At 47.2% G+C, this 21,000-nt stretch overlaps 1 protein-coding gene across 1 annotated transcript in view; it reads left to right on the top strand.

Annotated features, from left to right (window-relative positions):
- Window positions 1-21,000, top strand: part of LOC144168726 (uncharacterized) — a 33,129-nt gene that overhangs the window by 9,196 nt on the left and 2,933 nt on the right. The window contains exon 2 of the mRNA XM_077697671.1: window positions 19,020-19,069. Within this exon, the coding sequence (XP_077553797.1) occupies window positions 19,048-19,069 (22 nt within the window). The 5' untranslated portion in view covers window positions 19,020-19,047. The remainder of the gene's footprint in view (window positions 1-19,019; window positions 19,070-21,000) is intronic.

Below are 21,000 nucleotides of genomic sequence, written 5' to 3'. Positions count from 1 at the left end.
GAAGCAAATTACTTGGCGCCTCTCTGATGCTCTTCCCTCTCCACCACCGATTCGTATTTCGCAAGTTTGCCAATCGGTTGATAATTGCGCCAGCACCGATATCAGCAACTGCACTTTTAGCTCGCATTGGGACGGACGCGTGTCGTTCGCTCAGATGATTAGTAGCGGCGATTCAAGAAGCATCGGCTCGCACAGTAGCCCGAATGGATGCAAAAAAAAAGAACACAAACCCGCTACCTAAGAACATGCAGCGCGATTTACTATATTTGAATCGCGATTCCGTCGATCGCCATTTCCGCGGTAGTTTCGGAGTGTGTGATACCCTCTGGTTCGATAACGACGTAATCAAAAGCGGAAACGGTAAATGTTCGGGCGGAAGGAGGCCGCGCTTCGGGTACTGCCCGCAAACTTCCCGCGAAGGGCTTCCAATGTCAAGGTGTGAGGAACGTGCAAGTTCGTACTAAAGAGTGGCATGCCCAAGTACGCAACCACCTTTGGCTACGTATCCCCACCGGGACCGTCTTGTCTCCCTCGCCTAAACGCGATCGAGGAGAGCCTGATTTTCCTGATCGCATCCCGTTTGCCGTTTACGTGCATAATGCGCCTCTCTCACGGCCGTGGTCACCACGCCATCCGAGGCCAGATAGCGAACGTTCCTATCGATGTGCAAGGAACCCTGCAGACCCTCCCTCGCCACATCTCGGACGACGGCGCCGTGGAGGTTCACATCAAGCGCCGACTCATACACAAGCCGACTTACAAGTCCGGAGTAGTCAAGTCGGGAGTGCATGGGTTGGGAATGGAAAGAGGACGAAGGGGGCGCTCACACGCAGCTATAGGTCTCGTGCCGTTACTGGTTGCGTGTCCGTTGTGCTGGCGGGAGGTTCAAACAGGGACGTCGAACGGTCCAATGCGACCTGTACGGTGTCCTCAGTGGCCGAGCTGATTGGGTTCGTGTGTTACACAAACTTAAGATGCCTAAGATACGGCAGGGAAGCAGACCACTCCACGTTTGTCCATTAGAATAAAGCGGGTCCTTTCAAATTGCAATCAGATAACTGGCTTGGAAGTATCTGTGCTCAATAGCAAATTACAAACGCGTGTTTTGTTTCATGCACTCCGTGGACTGCGCCCAGCTTCTCAGGTCATCCTTCTTCACAGAGTGGAAGGGCTTTTAAAGAGAGGGCTACTTGCAGCTAAAGCACCTGTGCAGCGGCGCGACGCGCACCGCTGGCCGTGGGGAGGATGGTGGTTGGTGGGCTGCGATAGGAAACACTCTGGCCTGGCTAAATGGCGTAAATGTTTCCCCTACAGCCTTCAAATATTCGAGACAAATGCCGGAAGCACGAAGGGTTACGCAAGAAAAGAGTATTTTACCTCTTTCGTAGCTCGTGTCCGGCGTATAACTCTATTTCTGTGGTTGGTTAGTGTTTCCGAAATAGCTAACATGCAGCGCTGGTGAGAGCACCACACTACGTGGGAAATATATTTTTGTTTCGGTCTTACCAGCTTAATGTAAGAATTTGGAGGTATGTTGATGGTTCCGTTGGTTCGGAAGAACAACATTACTGAGCTACCAATAATTTTTCTTTTCAATGAGGCGTTATTTTTTATTTGTTAGAAATTATATGGTACCATAGCTCAACTATACCGCCAATTATTGGCCGCACTCCAATTGTAAGTAATCAAATTTGGGTAAGACCTCCTTAGCTCTAATCAGCAATCGTGCTTTCGGGGTGCAAAACATTTCCCAAGGAGCACCGGCGTCCGGCTCGAACTAAGACTTCCTTATTCTGAAGGGCAAAACACGCACCTTCTCACCGGAGCGCATACATTGGTTAGAGGCGCTCCTTTAATGGCGCGCCAGGAAGGCGGACGTACGGCTGCGCGCATTGCCACGCTGTTGCGTCGACGCGCTCGTCAGAAGAGCCCGGCCTTGCACTGACCTTCTCCGAAAATGTCGGGGCGTGTGCGAAATCGCGGCGCAGTTGCCGTAAGTTTTAACGCGCTCCTAAGTGTTTGCTTGCGATGCTTCCCGGGATGCGCGTTCATTCGTTCCTCCTCGTGTCGTATCATATTAGCGCACGCAAACTGCCCAACCTTTCTTGAACTTCGGCTGTCTTGCGCAAACATTTGCCGACAAAAAACTTGGTCGTAAATCTTCCGAGTGACTCGCGTCCGATTTCAACTGCTCCTTAGCTCCTAGACCTTCTCCAAGCGGAGAAATGCAAATTTCAAGGCTGTCAGACCGGTATCTTTCATGTGAGACGACCTCGGTGACCTCAGGGCTCACTATATAAACGACCGGTTGGAACCACATTCATGAGTAAACACTACACACTTACGGGGCTTATGCAAACTATTATCAAGGTTTTTCGCACAGCCGCAGGGACCACATCTGTAGGTATTAGGAATAGCTCCGTCACCTTTGAAATGCAGACTTTTCGCCTCCGCTACAGAATGTTTGAACAAACGGGGCATGGACAGCTGCGATGTCCGCTTTGGTGCTCAGCGCGTATGCCATGTCACTGCGTCGTAAAGGACGTCGGCTGGGGGGTTGCTCCTGTGTATTTCCACAGTATGCATATATATCACTCTTAGGCAAATATGGCGGTTAGTCTTCGGGGGAAACCGTTCATCTTCTAGTGGAGTGACTGTGGCAGAGTGTACATGTGCCGTGTGCACAAATGCGGACTTTACGTTCGTCCCCGCCGACCTATGACGAGTAACGGGAAGCCGAAACGCCACAATTAGTCTCTTTGCTGCGTTGTTAATCTCCTGTAATGATGTCGTCAAGTTTTAGATTTCCAAAATACAAGTCATTGCCGTCAGTGGGTCCTTTAGTGCCGCGGAAGAAAATATTGATGTCAATTATAAGAAAAGCGCCTAGGATTAACCGAGCGGTGGGTAATGGCATGGAGCGGCGAAGCGCGATGGACAAACGCTTCTCCATAAGGTTATGTGAATACTCTGTGTTACATGCCTACGATTCGCGCGAGGTAATAACGACCAATGAAAGATTTCAAGTGCGTCAGCAGTAACACAAATATTAGTGACAGTAGCAAACGTTGATCCGTAAGCATAATGAACGTTTAACCGACGAGATAAACGCATTAGTTATCTTTTATCTTTTACACTCGGTAAGTTATCTTTTACACTCGGTACATAACTGCCTTGTGCACCAAAGTATCACAATGCTGCTACTGCTGTAAAACGCGGCAGAATTTTCCAGTCCCGATCGTCCAGCAACGCGAACTTTAAGGATTCATGATAAGCAACACCGAATTCTGTTTCGCCTATGCTGGAAAATATGGTCTGTTAACCTATCTTGACACTCCCACAGACACCCGACTTCACATATGACACTTAAAATATGTAGCGAACACTAAGCATATACTTTGCTCTAATTTGTACGGAAAGAAGTGAATCGTCCGGTCACCCAGCCACCTGTCTCAACAAGGCGACGAGTTCATTGTTCTTTACGAGAAAGAACTACGGTTGCGAGGCTCTACTCAGAATCGAACTGAGCAATAGTCCCTGCCGTTAGCAAAGCGCATATCGTGGTCACGTTCGCTTGCAGGGAAAGAAATTCGGGCCCCAGCTGCAATGAAGCTGTCCCGGTGTGCACAGTACTGCACGTTGTACAAATACACATTTTCTACTCGAACGCTCGTCTGGCAGCGTGGCGTACTGGTAGCGTAATGAATTCCTTGCGTACCTTAGCGGGGGCCGGTGATTTGGTCACTGCTGGTGCTGCATTTTTTTCTCTTTTTGTGCGACTCCCTTCCAGCAGTTTGTCCTTGGGGTTATCGGAACGGACCAACCGGTTGCGGACTAACAGTTCGTCCGCTCCCAAAGTTCCCAAAGGGAGCAATGATTGTGGCAAAAGCCGTAGTCCCCCAGAAGACAAGCAGACGTAGTCCATATTGCCTAGGACAGCCAAGCATTGAATCAAAAGGCGGCGCCAATACATTCCGCTTAGCGGATAAAAGTGAGCTTGGCTGTTGCGAACAGCGAATAAAATCACTACGTAATATTTCCGTTCCCAGTAAAACCAACCCGAATTCTAATCCCGTTCCCTTCACGTCTTCCTGAAAACAGTCGACCAATTAATACTTTAATTAAACCGTACGCATCAAGGCCCTCTGCTCACAATCGGCCGCTTATTCTAAGCCGAAGGTTAGTATTGACGTCTCCCCGTCGAGTCAATGATGAAACTGTAGTGAGGGTGTGGGGTGCCGCAGGGGTAAAGTAGGTTGGTTATTTTCCCCATGTAATACTAAAGCCGGTGACGAGAGACACAAATCAGCCTTTGTATTCTCGTTTCACCCAGCGAGCAAGCTTTCTCCCACCGCGAGACTGATCGCTGTACCGCGCCACCCGCGGTGGGCCGTAGTTCACCGGAACAAAGGAAGCGACCAGTGTTTTCGCTCATTGACATTTATTACTGAATAATAAACATACAAAGAGCATGCAGGCTAGCTGGTTGACGGTGAGGATCCTCGCCAGGGAAATTTAAGGGAACAGAGAGGTTCGACTCAACCCGACAACAGTCATCTCCGGGGCACCTCAGCACGCTCGCGTTTGCCTCGCTGGGACGCCGATGGCAGCCATTGTCGCCCTCCTTTTCGGCCGACCCTCGAAGGAAGGAGGTCACCGGGCGCGTCCTGTCACCTCGCTTCCCGAGCTCCAACCTCCCGCCGCTTGCATCCCGCGCGCTTTCACCGGCCACAGGGCACTCCTTCGGCGAGGAGGTGGATCCCCTCGCCGACGTCTCGCCAAGCAAGTTCACGCGAAGAGCAAGCAGTGCGGCGAAGCCAAACGAAAGGGGACGCGCTAAGGTCGCGTTCCCGCAAGGGACATCTTTATATTCGCTGTCATGTTCGTTCACCTTGAAACCAGAAAACTAAGTGCTGAGTTTTCTGCTGTATCAGATGGAAATCTTGTAATTTTATAGATTCCCAAACGAGCCCTGTCCACTGCTCATTGTGGTCTGTATAGACAACACGACACATTGTGCCTGCTCACAATTTTCTTGAGGGCGTGCAACTTTGCTTGCGCATCGAAGAAGGCTAGGTGCTAGTTTCCCATGGCTATTTGCATATTCATTGCCAGTCCGTACTTTAGTTTTACGTTTGGAACACGATTTTCAGTTCCCACAGAAAGCTTTACCATCCATTCCCAAAGAAAGGGGCTAGAAGTGCGAAAGCTTACCAACGCAGAACTGCGTCAAAAGTGCGGAAAAACCTGCGCTAAGAGTGCGTCGTCCAATTGATTGTCAAACCTTCCAAGGCGCAAATCGCAAACGAAGAAAGAACGCATGCGACGATTTTTCGACCACTAAGTGAACGCATCTGTTCGAACGATGTGAATGTATACCGATACGTGGTTTACGGGACAAAGGTACACCCTGCCCCTGCACATGCGCACCATCTCAGTGCCTGGCGCGGGCGCCATCGGGAGGCACCGCTCGGTGCATAAGCTGGCTTCTTTGTTGTTAACACTTTTCAGGGCCGTACATCCAACACTTCAGGACGCCTGCTGACTGGGTCCACTGTGGCCGTATATATGCATTGTGAAAAGGGTCATTTTCCCGAATATAAACGGGACTTTGTTGATTGTGGTGCAGCTGTATTTTGTACCACTAGACCCTGAAACTATTCACAGTGGTGGAACCTCCGGATGTGTAAACGAGCCAGAATGTAATTGTAAAATGAAGCTGTCGACTGCGAGAATAGCCGCCGCTTCCGGCTCGCATCCGGTGAAGGGAGCAAGGAAGGAAGGAGGCAGAAAAGTTAACCTGGCTGAGGCCCAGTTTGCAATCCTGCGCGCGGGAAAGGGAAAAGGGGCAAAAAAGAGCACGCAGTGAAAGGAAGCAGAAAAATTGAATCAGCGAGTAGACAGGTATGCCCAGCGCTAGGACACTGAACGTTCATAGTTCCGTGATTGTCGCTGGGGTCTTTCAGTCTATTGCCTTCTGTTGAAATTTGTCGCCCGCAGGGAGCGTACGAGTTCCTTAGTCGCCTTGTGGGCAGAGAAGGCCAGTGAAATAAAATCTCCGAAAATGGCCGCCAAGAGTCCAGGATGCTCAGTGCTGACAACAGCTTCAGGGCTTACAACAGACAAATAACGTGGGCATTCGCGTAAGACGTGGAGTAGCATCTCCGGCGTGCAGCACGCTTCGCATTCCTCACTTGCTTCCATTGTAATCAATGCCACTCCCACACAGAGAGTTTGGCGCAATCCAAAGAAGGGTTGCGCCAAACTAGGGGAGGCTTACTAAAAAGGGACATTGCAGGTGCGGGTCAAGGGCACCAATACGTGCACCGGTGAATTCTTCGATAATTAAAGAGTGATGTTTCAAGGGCAGGTATGGGGGGGAGGGGTGCTGCAACTGCGTCAGTCCTAGATAATGGAACGTTTACTGTCGTCGTCAGTCTTTGATGAAACTAATGAAAATAAATAAAATCCCAACTTTGGAATCTCGACGTAAAATGAATAGGCTAAACTTTCTTTTCCAATTATCACACGGGAATATCAGACTCGAAACATTGGCCTTCCTGACTCCGTTATTATCGCGTCCCACCAGGAATTACCATTCTGCAAAGTTCACGCCTATCACAGCGCGCACTAACAATTTTAAGTATTCTTTTTTTCCTGGCACTATAACCGACTGGAATAACCTCCCGCATGAAATTCTTTCATCCGAAAATGTGCTGAAATCTATTGATCAAATGTTTGACTGGTAAATTTTGTATTATTAATTCACAGTGTTTTTCAAAATAATTTTGTATTGTCCTGTTTATTGTTTTTACCTCGCTAAAGATTGTATAATTGGTCTAACGGCACTGTAACACCCCCCCCCCCCCCACCCCACTCCTGCTTGGGCCCATTTGTGGCCTGCAGTATTGTATAAATAAATAAATAAATAAATAAATAAATAAATAAACAAATAAATAAATAAATAAATGATGTGCAAAACAAGCGACAGCGTCCGAACCTTCGTTGCCGACAATGGCGCAGTCACTGGGATGACCCGCTTTGGCAGCGCGGTCGTACACAATTCTTACTTCTGTTATCACGAATGCTTACTATTACGGAAAGCTACTTAGTTATTCGTGAGGTCCACGGCCCAGGGTGACTGGAGTGCATGCTTTGAATCACAGCTGATTGCCAATCCTCGACGATGTGAAGAGCGCTACGGACGACCGTTAGACCTGTAGCCGTGGAAGTGGTCGGATGGGCCATCTAGATGTCGGTGGACAGTGACATTCGTAGTATAAATTGTTACCGATGCATCCGTCTACCTTTTTATGGGTTTGATCATTGCATGTCTCTTGAAGGTAGATCAAAGTTGTCTGCTCCAGGCCCGGAGTCGGAAGACGCCTTTTCTTGTTTGCTCATGGAATATCTAGGCACAGCCGGAGATGCGGCATACACCAAAGCGGAAGGGGCGTATATTTGGATGGTACGCTGGCAATGTGGCCAGCTGCTGCCCGTGCGAACGATGCCCGAGGACGGGTCGCTCGCGATGATCGGCCAGGTGGGTTACGGGCTGAGCTCTTCCATTGCCACGACAGGTGACACAGGGTGATCCCGAGCCAAAGCAATAGTCGCTGCGGCGGATGGTCGGCCAAGACGGGTTCGCAGGGCCTGTGCCTTTATGCGCTGAAGTGAACGAGTAGTTGTACCCCGATCTAGGGAATTCAGTTGCCGACAGCAGTTTCAGTCGCTTTCATTAGTAACATGACGCATAATTTCATTTGTGGGATGACTCGGAAGGGTAACAGCACTTCACTGCCCCCAAATTTTTGCTAATAGCTTGCGATATTGATTTTTTTTTTTGCATTCGGAATGCAACGTAAAATTTCGGAATTTTAACCAGCGCAGAGATATAAATGCAAACGCACAGTTTTAGTTAAGTCAAATTTTAGACACTTTCAAAGCAGGTTTGATTGATAAGGGTTCCGCGTCGGTTATTTTGGGCTTATTACGAATTAAATTACAAACGCGCGAACATATGTTTAGCTAGATTTGTGCAAAGTGACAACCAGGATTAGAGTACTGTAAACCAAGCTTCATGGACCTTACAGTAAGCACAATTTTTCTGTTACGGCTGCGCTGTTGACCATTTGCGTTCCTTTTAAAATCTAACACGTGCTTAGAACAGCGAGATGTGATTGCAATCTTGCGTCACAAAACCATAAAGACGGCAAATTGATTTACCCCATTACAGGTGTGGTAAAACGTTCGTTTTATTTTTCGTTACGAAATACCACTAAGGGCTCCCGGTAACTGCGCTGTGTTTCCAAGTGAACCTCGCTTTTGTATTGGCATTCGGTTTTTCAAATTGGCTAAAAAGGCACGGACAGAAGCTTTGTGTGTTTCTTTTTTTTAGGTTCCTGCCAATGCTCCGGACGCAGCGAGAAAACAACGCATATAACACGAAGAACCCAAAGGTTGGCGATCCGTATAACTTTAATACGAATCGCCATCGTAATTGGTAGTACGTACCCTAGCCGTCATGTTCCGTAACGGAGAAAATAAGCGGCGCCCAACAAGCTATCAGTGTTTGGAAAACTGATCTGCCCCATTTGAGCCCGCAATTGTCCAGAAATTGTGGCTCGCTTTTTTCAAAAGCCATCTCTAAAAATATACTTTATATTATACATAAAAATTAGCACGAATGTCGCACAGCATCAGCACCGATTCTACAAACAGTATTCATTTTTCATCCTTTTCATTCCTTTTATTCATTTTTCATTCATCCTGGACCAGGACGAATTTTTCTTCAACTGCGAAGTTTCTGAGAAAGCTGTATAGCTTTCCTTTGTAGCCGTATGGCTGCATTTAGGTCGATGTCAAACTTTCCTTCAAAGTATTCATTTTTGAAAAGGACCGGGAAGAATTCCCTGACATAGGCTCTTTGCATGTGTAAAATACGGCCCCGTTAATGTATTGGTGAGAGCGGCGGGGTCGTGTGCAGAATAATTGCTTTTTTTTTCTTCTTGTTTCTAAGAGGACACAATGCAATGTTACAATGGAGTGAACATTTTACGGGTATGCACCAATCTTGTCGTCTCTTACCCGTTTCATGTAGTCTTGTCCTCATAACCACCAGCCATCTTTTACAAAGCCCGCACTGACATTCCTAAATCGGCAGACGACTGCACTCATCGGTAAGAGCATAGGTCGGGAAACTCACTCATGAGTGCACTCACACACCCTCCACTCACCACTCACGAGTGAGTGGTGAGTGAGCCTCACTGTCGTTTTGTCCTGGTGAGTGCGAGTGCGAGTGAGTGCGAGCGCCACTCACGGTGAGCTCCATTCACCACTCGCGAGTGTGAGCGCCACTCGCGGTGAGACCCGCTAAGCACTCGCGAATGCGAAAGCCAGTCGCGGTGAACCCCACTCACCACTCGCGAGTGCGAGTTCCACTCGCGGTGAGCCCTACCCACCACTTGCGAGTGCGAGTTGTACTCACGGTGAGCCCACATACCACTCGCGAGTGCGAATTCCACTCGTGGTGAGTCCCACCCACTCGCGATTGCGAGTTTCAATCATGACAAGCCCCACTCACCACTCATGAGTGGCGAGTGAACGCACGCTTCTTGCGCCATGTGCGGGGCTTACCGCGGTGAGCATCACTCGCTGTTAGCATTCATCGCAGGAGCCGCTTGCTGTGGTAATTGCTGCTGGCGCTATACACTCGTACGCACAGCCACTAGTTAATGGAACGACTGCCTTTAGCTTCGGGAATATGTGGCTACTCCCCTTTATATTTAAGGCACCGTGGAACCAACTCTCCAGTGACCTGTTGATTGAGGAATACGATTTGGATGGACGTCTGACGCCATAATGCACTGATACTCTCAAGCTGTAATGACTCATTGAGGGGCTGTTGCGCGCACTCTCGCTGAATGGTGTTTCTGGATCGCAGCGTTTTGTGTTGGAATTAGTGTCGGGAACGTCCTCGCAATAAAGCGATTGCACTTCCCTACCGCTGAGCGCTGTGATGGAGGCATTAGGAAGCACGCTCGGACAGAGTGTTCTCCACGGTCGAGCGGTGTCGGCGGGAACGACAACGTTATTGCTCGGTGATGTTTTTCTGCGCACGTTCGCCGGATCAACCGCCAGCCTAAATAGCATTCGCTATTGAAAAATTCAAATGCCCATTCGTATAACGGCAAAAACGGTTGAAACGAGAAGCTTTTGACGCGTGGACTTTGATCGCTGCGGTTCACCCACTTTTCACTTCACCCACGATTATCATCACCATACTCAAATAAAGTTGGCTTTTCTGCAGTGAGTTTTCGCGTACGTCCGCCATCAGTGAGGCAACGAAAGCTTCGGATTAGAACAAAAGGGTTTGATTTTTTAAACTGCAAATAAATGCACAACCGAAATTGAAAAATTATGTTAATAATGTGATAATAATTTGTAATAAAACTGCAATATAAAGCAAAATATAAAATATACGGTTCACAGATTCAAACAAGTAGAGTATGTTCGAAAAATAAAAAAAATACTGTAAAAGCAAGTTCAATCGTGGCACCGATGAAACTACAACTTTTCACTGCACGTTTTCTAAAAGAAACACCAGAGGTTAAAACAAATGGTTAATGCAGAGGTGAAAACTAAGTAGTTGTTGAAATCTACAAACAAACGGACAGCGTCAAAAAAAGAAACATTGAGAAAGTAAAATAGTTTCAGCGCCCGCATTGTTGTTATTTATTTTGTATACATCGTTCCACGGCGCAAATAGTTTAAGTTTTAAGGTTTAATATATCACAAGCACGACCGAAATTGAAATAACATTTTCTTGTTCTGTAGTTATGCCACAGCTACAGGCTTAAAATTATCGGCCAGTTTCCTACAAACTTTTGTTATAACGACGTTACGCTACACAATAATTTCTTTAAAACCGCATACATGCATGAAAACTTCGAACCAACCTCGTCCGTAAAAATGAGGGACAGCGACACTTTGTGTTCGTGAAGGAATATTTCAGTGTGACTTTTCAGGTACAGAGAGTGGTCTTGCACAAGTCGTAAGGGCGTCAGCCTGTTCTTCTGGACGCCGTCGCTGCATGAATGAGCAACATCCGTACTGCCAATTTAAAAACAGGGAAATGAGATTATTTCTTGTTGTTGATACAACTTTACCTTTTTTTACGTTCAGAGATGCGTACTATCTGAAATACCATAAACAAGATGCGGTTAATTTTCCTAACCCACCATGCCACCGTTTTACGCACTTAAAACGGCTCTATTGTAATTACGCATGTTTGGAAACTAGAACAGCTGTTCGGAATTGCGCTTGAGATACCGTAACTTTTCGTGTCTAGTGGTAGCGGTGGCTGTTCAAACTCGCAGTTTCTTTGTGTTTGAGAACAGTATACGTAAAAGACTGCGCACACAATAAACCTTTAATATACAAATCTGCATATAATGTAGATATTTTTGTTTGTGGCGGGTATAATACAAATGCGTCCGACTGAGAACACTTTGCTTTCAATCGCGCAATGCAAGTCAATATGGCTGTGGCTAAGGCGTTGTGCGGCGGAGCACGAGGTCGCGGGTTCGATTCCCGGCTGTGGCGCCCGCTTCTCTGATGGAGGCGAAAAGCAAAAACGCCCATATGTACGAGATTTCGGCGCACGTTAAGGACCCCCATGTGGTCAAAATAAATCCGGTGCCCTCCACTACGGCGCGCCTCATCGCCTGCGTTGCGTCGGCGCGTTGAACCGTAGAATCAATCGACACTGCTTCTGAAATGGAACTATTATTAACCGTAATAAAAATACGGCACATATGTACCAGTCTGTATTCGTCCGTCGCGATGGGGCTGACGAGGCAGCGGTGCCGACGGCTGGGCGTTTGTCTGTTGGGTGTAGTGCGGAATGGTCGCTTTCCGGTCCATCCGTGTATCCCACAACTCCTGCCGCTCGCGCACTTAGAAGCATTGAGCGTTAAAGTGGTGTGAGGTTGTTAAATGCAAGCCCGAGCTCCTCGGCGAGAGCTTTGTTGTCCGGATCAGGCGATTCCATGACCAGGGTTGCGGGTGTACTAGGTCCGCAAAGTAGCAGACGCTACTGCCTGGAGTCTGCCGTTAAAGCTAAAAGACTGTCGCCATAGAGAAATATTTTTTAGCTGTTGCGCGTAGCAGCTGCATTGCCGCTTTGGGAGGTTACGTGTTACTCCTTTTTCAGCGTGTGCTTTTAGCAGTGAGGCTGTTGTTGCTGGCCGTAATGTGTGCGGTGTGCGGCGTCCTCAAAAAAACTTCGTCATAGTTACTCCGGCTGTTTGCCGAGCACACGAGCAAGCGTTCCACGAGGAGCACCCGGGGTCGTCCTGACTTGCGCGTGGCGCTCGAAAAAAAAAAAAATACCAAGACAACAATTCACGTCTGCCTGCACCTCAAGGGGGGAGCCCAAGGCAGCTCGCGCTATAGACGCCCAGTTAGCGAAGTCGGTTGCCACCTTCGGACAAAACGACACGGACCCACCAGTCATGCATGAAGATGACAACTGTATAGATGGATATGACAATGACAACTACTAGCGCAGCGAAAAGCGACTATGCAACCTGTAAATAAACAATTTCAAACCTAATGCAATGCGTCGTGGTGCTTAAATAGAAAGAGAGTGCCTACAGAGAAAAAATCAAACAACTTTGTCGTGGTTCAAGCCTTGCACAACTTAGTGCAACGCTATTTTTATGTGAAGCTTTTTTATTCCCCGCTGATGGCGTGGGAGCCTGAGTAAACGCACTGTAGGAAAGCCAACTTTACACAGCGGATTTCAGAAAACGATGATGTTAAGCGAAGGCACATCAAGCGCCTCAAGAAAAACCTTTCCTGTGGTGAGAATTGAACCTTGGTTTCCTGCGATATGGAACCGACGTCTAACCAATTGCGACACCCTAACACTGTTGAATCAGTTTCAATTTTAAACGGTGGCTTTGACTCAGGTTGCACAGGAAAAAGCTTCGCGCTTTAATTCTCGTAATACAGGTTTTTTTTGTGTGTGAGTTTATTTATTTATTTATTTTATTTATTTCAAAATACTGCAACCCAGGGAGGGTTATAGCAGGAGTGGGTACAAAAGTTTTTGTACAATGCAGATGTGGGATCAGTGTAATGTATCTACACCGGGTTAGGAAAAATAAAACAAGAAAACCAAATAATACATATTAATTACATCGAAAGCAACACACATACAGTAGCAAAATTTAAACAGTTATATTTTACAGAGGCGCCATACACTATAATACAATGGGAAGACAGTGATGACGTGAACACTATTGCGATTATTGCGATTAGACCACTGTCAAAAATTGCTGCTGCGGCTGTGCACGAACAGAGCCAGGCAGGGCATTCCACCACTCTATGGTGCGGGGAAAGAAACTGTATTTGAAAATATCGGTTCGGGCAAATATTGATGTCAGGTTAAGATAGTGATGGCTTCGCGTTGATAATGGTCTCGAAAATGTGAAGTGAGTATCGCTATAAGGGGAGTGCACGGCAGAATGTAACAATTTTAACGACTCGATGCGCCTGCGTTCGGCAAGTAGGGTTAGATTAAGAGACAGCAAAGCAGAGGTGGGCGAAAAATGTCTGTCGTAACAGCGGCATATAAATCGAATGGCTTTTCTTTGAACTGATTCGATTTTATTAATTTCGAGCTGCTTGTGCGGGTTCCACACGGGTGAGGCGTATTCGATTATTGGGCGGATTAATGACTTGTACATAATGAGTTTAGTATCTTTAGGAGCTTTAGCTAAAACACGACGTAAATATCCAAGTTTTTTTAAGGCTTTAGCAGTTATGTAGTCTATGTGTTTCGCCCATGATAATTTATTGTCGAAGATAACGCCAAGATACTTGTAATTATTTACCCTAGACAGCGTGCAGTTGTTAAACGAGTAGCAGAACTGGGAAGAGGATATGCTGGTAGTGAAGGTTAGTATAACAGTCTTATTAAAATTAATTTTCATCTGCCATTTACTGCACCAGGAACAGAAGTTAGCAAATGATTCGTTGAGAACTTGGTGATCGTTTTGCGAGTTGATTACTTGATATAACACGCAATCATCTGCATAAAGTCGTATACTGGAATTTATGTTACTCGGAAGATCATTAATATACAAGAGAAATAACAGTGGTCCAAGGACTGAGCCTTGTGGAACTCCTGAAGAGACATCCATAGTAGAAGATTCAGCAGAATTAAAACAAACAGATTGTGTGCGCTCGGAAAGAAAGTTAGAAATCCATTGAACAAGAGAAGGGTTTTTTAGTATTGCGTTTAATTTACACAGTAATTTAGAATGAATGACGGTGTCAAAAGCTTTTGAAAGGTCTATGAATATGGCATCTATTTGGCTTCCGGAGTCCATGCTGCGAGATATGTCGTGTGTAAATTCTACCAGTTGCGTTACAGTACTGAAACCACGACGAAAACCGTGCTGAACTTTTGAAAGTATGGAATTTGACTCAAGGTACTCCATTATATGTTTAAAAATTATATGTTCGATAAGCTTACATGAGTGTGAGGTTATAGAGATGGGCCTGTAGTTCGAGAACAGTTGTCGATCGCCCGCTTTAAAGAACGGAAGTACCTTCGCATGTTTCCATGCTAAAGGGACAGTGGCGGTGGACAGCGATTTCTGAAAAATGATGGTGAGGTAACGGGATGTCCAAAGTGAGTAGCGAACGAGAAATGCATTCGGGATATTATCCGGTCCCGCGCCTTTTTTAGTATCTAAGTTCAAAATGAGGTTCAGAATCCCTTGCTCACTCACTGAAACATCGGTAATGGGAGAATAGCAAGGAGCATTCGAAAACGGAGGAATTACACTGTTATCGTCCGTAAAGACTGAGTTAAAATACGTGTTGAAAGCGTGTGATATCTCTTTAGTATCTGAGATTATTTGGCCTCCGGAAACAAATGAGGTCGGTGTGGTGTTAGTAGGTGAAACTGTTTGCCAAAACTTACGTGGATTAGTTTTCAATAAACCCTGCAGCTGGAAACGAAAATAAAAGTCTTTAGCGCTATTAATTTTGGCATGAAGAAGCTCTTTGGCCTTGAGAAAGCGGTCAATGCTCTGACCATTGGTGGATGATTTCTTACGCCGTAGGCGGTTGACTTTACGCGATGCATGTAAAATGTCGCGATTCATCCAAGGAATGTTCGGGTTTATTTTCTTTGTTTTAAGAGGAACGAAGCGATTAATGCAATCTTGAATGACACTTTCAAAGTTTTTTACAAGAATGTTTACATCACCATCGAGATTAAGATTAGAAAATGTATTAAAATTGCCAGCTAAAGTATCGATAATAGAGGTATCGTCAGCCCGGTTGAAATCATGAAACGTTGTATAGACGGTACGAGGTTTAGGTAATGAACAGGGAATTGAAACAAGAACACCTTTGTGGTCCGAGATACCATCAATTATATCATAGGTGACATTTTGCATCAATCTAGAGTTCACAAAAACTAGGTCAAGGATAGCAGTCAGTCTTGTAGGGGAGTGTACTATCTGGGTAAGGTCAAGACTCAAAGATTGGGTGATCAACTCGCGCCCAATTGCAGTGTCGCTACCAGAGTAATTTAACGAGGACCAATCAATGCCTGGGACATTAAAATCCCCCATTAACAATAAGTTACCGTGTTGAAGGTTATGACTCAGCATAAAATGGCTTAAGTTGTGCAATGTATCAATTGGAGAGCCGGGTGGGCGATAGAAAAGACCTATTACTACAGATTGCTTGTGGAGATGAAGTTTACACCAGGCGGATTCTATGTCAGAGGGAGAGGGCAGGATTGAGAATTTAAGGCTTTGACGAAGGAGTAAAGCAACACCCCCTCCTTTCCCTATTTGACGATCAGTTCTAACTGCGATATATCCGGGAGGGGTGAATTCGGAATCGTAGATGCCGTCATGCAACCAAGTTGGATCAAGTTGGTAGGTGTTAATGATTTTTTTGGGGCATGCCTTATAGCCAATGTGAAGTTTATCTCCTAAAACACCCAATTTTTTTCTCGCTTCACGTAATATAGCGGTGTCGGTCTCAATAGGGCCGCATTGAAGGCCTCCGCAAAATGGAATGATTCATGTGGTTTACAATAAAGGCGAATTTAAAACTCCCGTGGACCCGTACTGCAAAACAACAGTCAGTTGGAATGTGAATTAGCGGTGGTGGTGAGTGAGCATGAGTGGGCGATGGGAGTGGAGAGTGCGTATGAGTGGAGGAAGAGAGTGGTGATTGCGAGTGAGTGTGAGTGGCCATTGCAAGTGGTGAGTGTGAGTGCGAGGGAGTGTAAGCGGCGAATGCGAGTGGTGAGCGTGAGCGCGGAGGAGTGCGAGTGGTGAGCGTGAGCGCGAGTGAGTGTGAGTGGTGGGGATGAGCGGTGAGTGTGAGCGTGAGTGAGTGCGAGTGGTAAGGACGAGTGGCGAGCGTGAGCGGGAGTGAGGCGAGTGGTGAGGGCGGAGTGGCGAGCGTGAGTGCGAGTGAGTGCGAATGATAACGACGGGTGGTGAGCGTGAACGGGAGTGAGTGCGAGTAGTGAGGCCCGAGTGGCGAGCGTGAGTGCGAGTGAGTACAAGTGGTGGGTACGAGTGGAGAGCGTGAGCGCGAGTGAGTGCGAGTGGTTAGGGTGGATGGGTGAGCGTGAGCGCGAGTGAGTGTGAGTTGTGAGAGTGGAGTGGTGAGCGTGAACGTGAGTGAGCGCGAGTGGTGGGGGCGAGTGGCGAGCGTGAGCGCGAGTGAGTGCGCGTGGCGAGGGCGGAGTGGCGAGTGCAAGTGCGAGTGGGTGCGTTAGGATAAACATATTTTTTTGAATGAGTGTGAGTGAGTGGCATCCAGTTTTCCCGAGCTATGGGTAAGAGAAGTGCGAACTGTCGAAACAATGACGTTTTGTTTCGACGTCAATGTTTTTATACGTTTCACGCAGAAAAACGCAGCAGAGAACAATCTGGGAAGACATGCGAACAAAGGAGTTAAACTAGCACAAAAATTTCCTAATGGTTGTTACTGCGTGGCAGTATAGCTCTCATCGGCCAAGGAAATTTTCCTGTCCGCATCAGCACAAAACTCCAAGGCTACTACTGGCTACACAAACATACATGCCAGACTACTACTGGCTCTTGTACACCCTGGCTGCACAAAAAAATCTAGCGAAGCTTGCAATCATGCGCAGGACTTGAATCGCGAAGCTGCTGTAGGTGAGCATTGGCGGACACATAATTAGTTTCAGTAGCATGCCCTGTTTCTCAGTTAGTGGCCTCTTCCTCGGCCATGCGAACTATCCGCGGCCGGGCCATGCCGAGAACTTTGTAAAGACATCGCGCGCGAGGTCTCTCGTACGATACCGAGCGGCTGCGCACGACGATGCCAGCTCCCGCGTGAACGGCTCTCTTGCGATACATGAGCGCATGAGCACGCTCCACTCGAGTGTTGCGGCGGCGGCTATCACGTGTCTTTCCGTTGTAGTGTGGATAATGCGACAGCTGCGCGACGCCTACGCGGTAACGTTTCTTGCGGGGAGTTTTCGGCGTGCACGAACCCTGAACTTACGGCCGGAAACGACACTTCCGCTGTTAATAAACTGCTGAGAACGCCAGGGATGAAACCTTGGACCGCGTAGACCAGTGGAGCCCACTAAGCTACGCCCAGACGTGTAGAAGGAGGCGACAGGCAGTTTGTATTCAGCGTCTGGGGAGTGAGGGGGAAGCAGCGAGAGAGACGAAGCCAAAGACGCAGTGTCGCCCTCTTCCTGACCCTTCGCTTCAAAGACGCGAAAAGTGGGCGCCAGAAACGGCGCGTTCCAAACTACAGTTAGGTGCCAGCACGTGCGACATGAAAGCAAGCAAACAAAGAACAGAACTCCCGCTCGCGCTGTTCAGGCAGGGGGCGCGCGGGCACTGCGAAAGCGGGAAGTTCGAATTGCATTGGCCAAACCTCCGTTCAATTCATCCAGAGAGGAGTGAGACAGGGAGGCGAAGAGCGTGACGGCTGGTAGAAGTGAGCGGATTCCACGTGTGTGAATTTAAGTGACGCCGCATGGGTAATCCTTGTGGGTGTCGTTTACAGCTTCGCAGTCCAACCACCTTCACAGCATGGATTGGAGCCAATTTTTTCTTTTTGTTTTTTGGCGAGGTGGTTGTAGAATGGCGTTATGACTAAGGTCACTGCGCAACGCCACCTCGTTACAAAGAGGAAGTCGGTTGGCGTCATCATGGGGCCAAAGAGGTATCGCGACACAGAATTGATGTCCAAACAATCGCCGGGGAAATAGAGCGCAGGACAAGGAAGGCGTGAAAAATGACGAGCGTCGTTGAGGACGGCAGGGTTGATTACGACGACCGTTTCTATTCCAGAAAATCAGTGACGCCACTTTTTTTTAATTACGTACGCAATAGACGGGGAGGGCGGGGGAAACGTTCGCGTCTATCCGTCAACAGAGCAAGCGGCGAAAGAGCGGAGAGACAGCTGCAAGTTTCGCAACGAAGCGCCAAGTCGAAGCGCGGCTCGCCGCCTGCCTCTGTCGCCGCGCCGGTCACCTCGACTGGTCCCGTGACTCCCGTCTACGCTTGTGCCCGTTGCACAATGCAGGGCGGCGAAACAGGAAAGGATGGGAATGAGGGCGACGAAATGCCCATTTCTGGAGGGCAACAAATGCACCGACAGGCAGCCAGTGTCGCTGCTGCTAAAGCGAGCACGTGACCACTGGCACGTTTAGAGCCCCAAGGTCGGTTGGAACGGTGCACGGGAGACGCGAGAGATACGCCGCGTTACGGAGCGAGAGAGAGGCGCCCAAATTGTGCCGACCATCAAGTTCGTGACGGAGAGGGTCGGCACTTCTGAAAAACCCACCAGTAAATTCTTTCCGGCTATCACCTCACCGCTGCGAGGTACCATCGTTTCCTTCCTTGAATACGCACAAGCAAAAGACACCAGTGACACTTCGTATGAACCGGAAAACCTTTTTAAACACTTTGTTTCTTGCCTTGCAGCGCAAAGCCGCAACACCCCAAAGAAGTTATGAAGTTCGCCGTTGCATTAGGTGAGTACAATAGCACAGAATTACGGTAAAAGCCTAACGTTAAATGTGCCAGGTTGATCCAATCTTCTATACAAGATTGGATTACCTACGAAACTATGTGCACTAGGAAGCTTATCCTATATTCGGTACAGCAAAGCGGTTGTTGTGAATTAAAACGGCAGCATCGTAAAAAATATGTGTGGTATTTTGCCGCAATTTCTTATTCACCGAAGGTCAGCTCACACTTTGTCAGTTTCTCAAATTAGAGCACATGATGATGATGATCGTGATGATGATGTTGAGATGTTTTATTTCGTTATTGAATCAGGACAAAAGCCTGGCCTGCCAAAGCCACGTAGGGCTCGAGTGGCAGAGCCTGGCAGTCATACAAACCAAAGACAGAAAATGCATGGCAAAGCAAGACAGATAAAACAACGAATTCGGGAAATCGAAGTGCAGATAAATTTACATGGCAAATACCCACGGGGGGCACATGTAATATCTCTTTCTCGACGTCTCTAGTTTGTATTTTGAATTTATGCTATAAATATTGCTGCCACGAAGTTGGCTGAACGCAGCCGGGTGCAGCAGTACAGCATCGTCATACCTTGTACTGCAACGTTGATAAGTAAGGCTCTTTTGGTCGAAGATGGCGCGTAGGAATATAAAATGGTTTATAACTATTTGCCCAGAAATGTTTTTTTTTTAATATTTGTTTCACTCAACAAAAAATCGATGTTCGGTAAGCGTGCAGTTTTGAACGCATCACTCTTGTATTCAACATTTACACCGCAACTTGTGTTCGTTAACCGAGAGCGGAGAATTGAATCACTCGGCACAAAATTTATACACTGTGGTCCTGTATCGAAGTAAGCTATAGACCAAAGCATATACCACAGTTTTACGAAGAGACGAGGGCATAAAGTATCTAAATGTTGTACAAAACACAAGAAGCAGACAGAAGTTTTCGACAAAGGTACGCTAAGTGGCTGTCTATAACTAATTTGAAGATTCCAGCTATTTTTAAATTAATAACTTGAATGTATGCTCTGATTTCAATATAATACGCAGTCCCCAAGTTAGGGTAGTAATAGGCTGACCCTGCATGAATAAGAACACAGCTAAATGCAAAATACAGCTTTTTTTGTGTTTTTTTTTGCCATGTTGCCGTTTTGTAATTGGTGAATATGGGATTCCTGGAAACTTCGTGCTTTCACAGGTTCCTGAATATATGCCTGCCCCATCATTTTGGAAGTACTAGTCATACAAACGCACTGAAGTTAATAAATTATTTTGGCCCTAACAGGGGATGGGGGAGGGGGGGCGGCAATTTTTCCCACGCACGTCCTGCACCTAGTGTTAAATACCTAGTGTTAAAGACCTAGTGTTAGTATCACGTCCTACACCTAGTGTTAAAGACTGTTAGCCGAGCTGCTAGACCTAAAGACTTGACATCCGGGAATATGTTCCTAACATGGCGTAGATGAATATAGCTGAATTTTTACCTACATCCCATAGAAAATGAAAATGGCTAAACGTTTTTCCCGAAATTCTTGATTATTTTGCAGGCCCTGTTAAATCTTGTAGTGCCACGGCCGGTCTAGACACGCTCGACAGTTCTGCGCTCGCTCAAGCGAGCGCAGAGGTAGCCTTCGCAAAGGCCTAGTAACCTAACATATCAACGGTTCTAAAACGTTCAGAAACCAGTACAAACAATTTGTCCAAAATCCAGATTCGTCCCATTCGTTATTATTCGTGACAAAGCCTCAAATGACTTTGTACACGTTAGTAAGCACTACCACGGCCGGTCTGGGCGCACTCGCGAGCTCGTCCAGACCGCCCATAGTGCTCAATTGGCTGGTCTGGACGACCGGCCAAGCACTACCGGCGTGGTAGTGCTCACTAATGTGCCCAAAGTCAATTTAGGCTTTGTCACAAATATTAACGAATGG

This window comes from Haemaphysalis longicornis, unplaced genomic scaffold (assembly GCF_048455015.1).
Source record: "Haemaphysalis longicornis isolate Haplotype H1 unplaced genomic scaffold, Haemaphysalis longicornis Haplotype H1 scaffold_2, whole genome shotgun sequence".
NCBI lineage: Eukaryota > Metazoa > Arthropoda > Arachnida > Ixodida > Ixodidae > Haemaphysalis > Haemaphysalis longicornis.
Note: the sequence above shows the minus strand (reverse complement) of the source record. Positions and strands in the feature narration are given on the sequence as shown.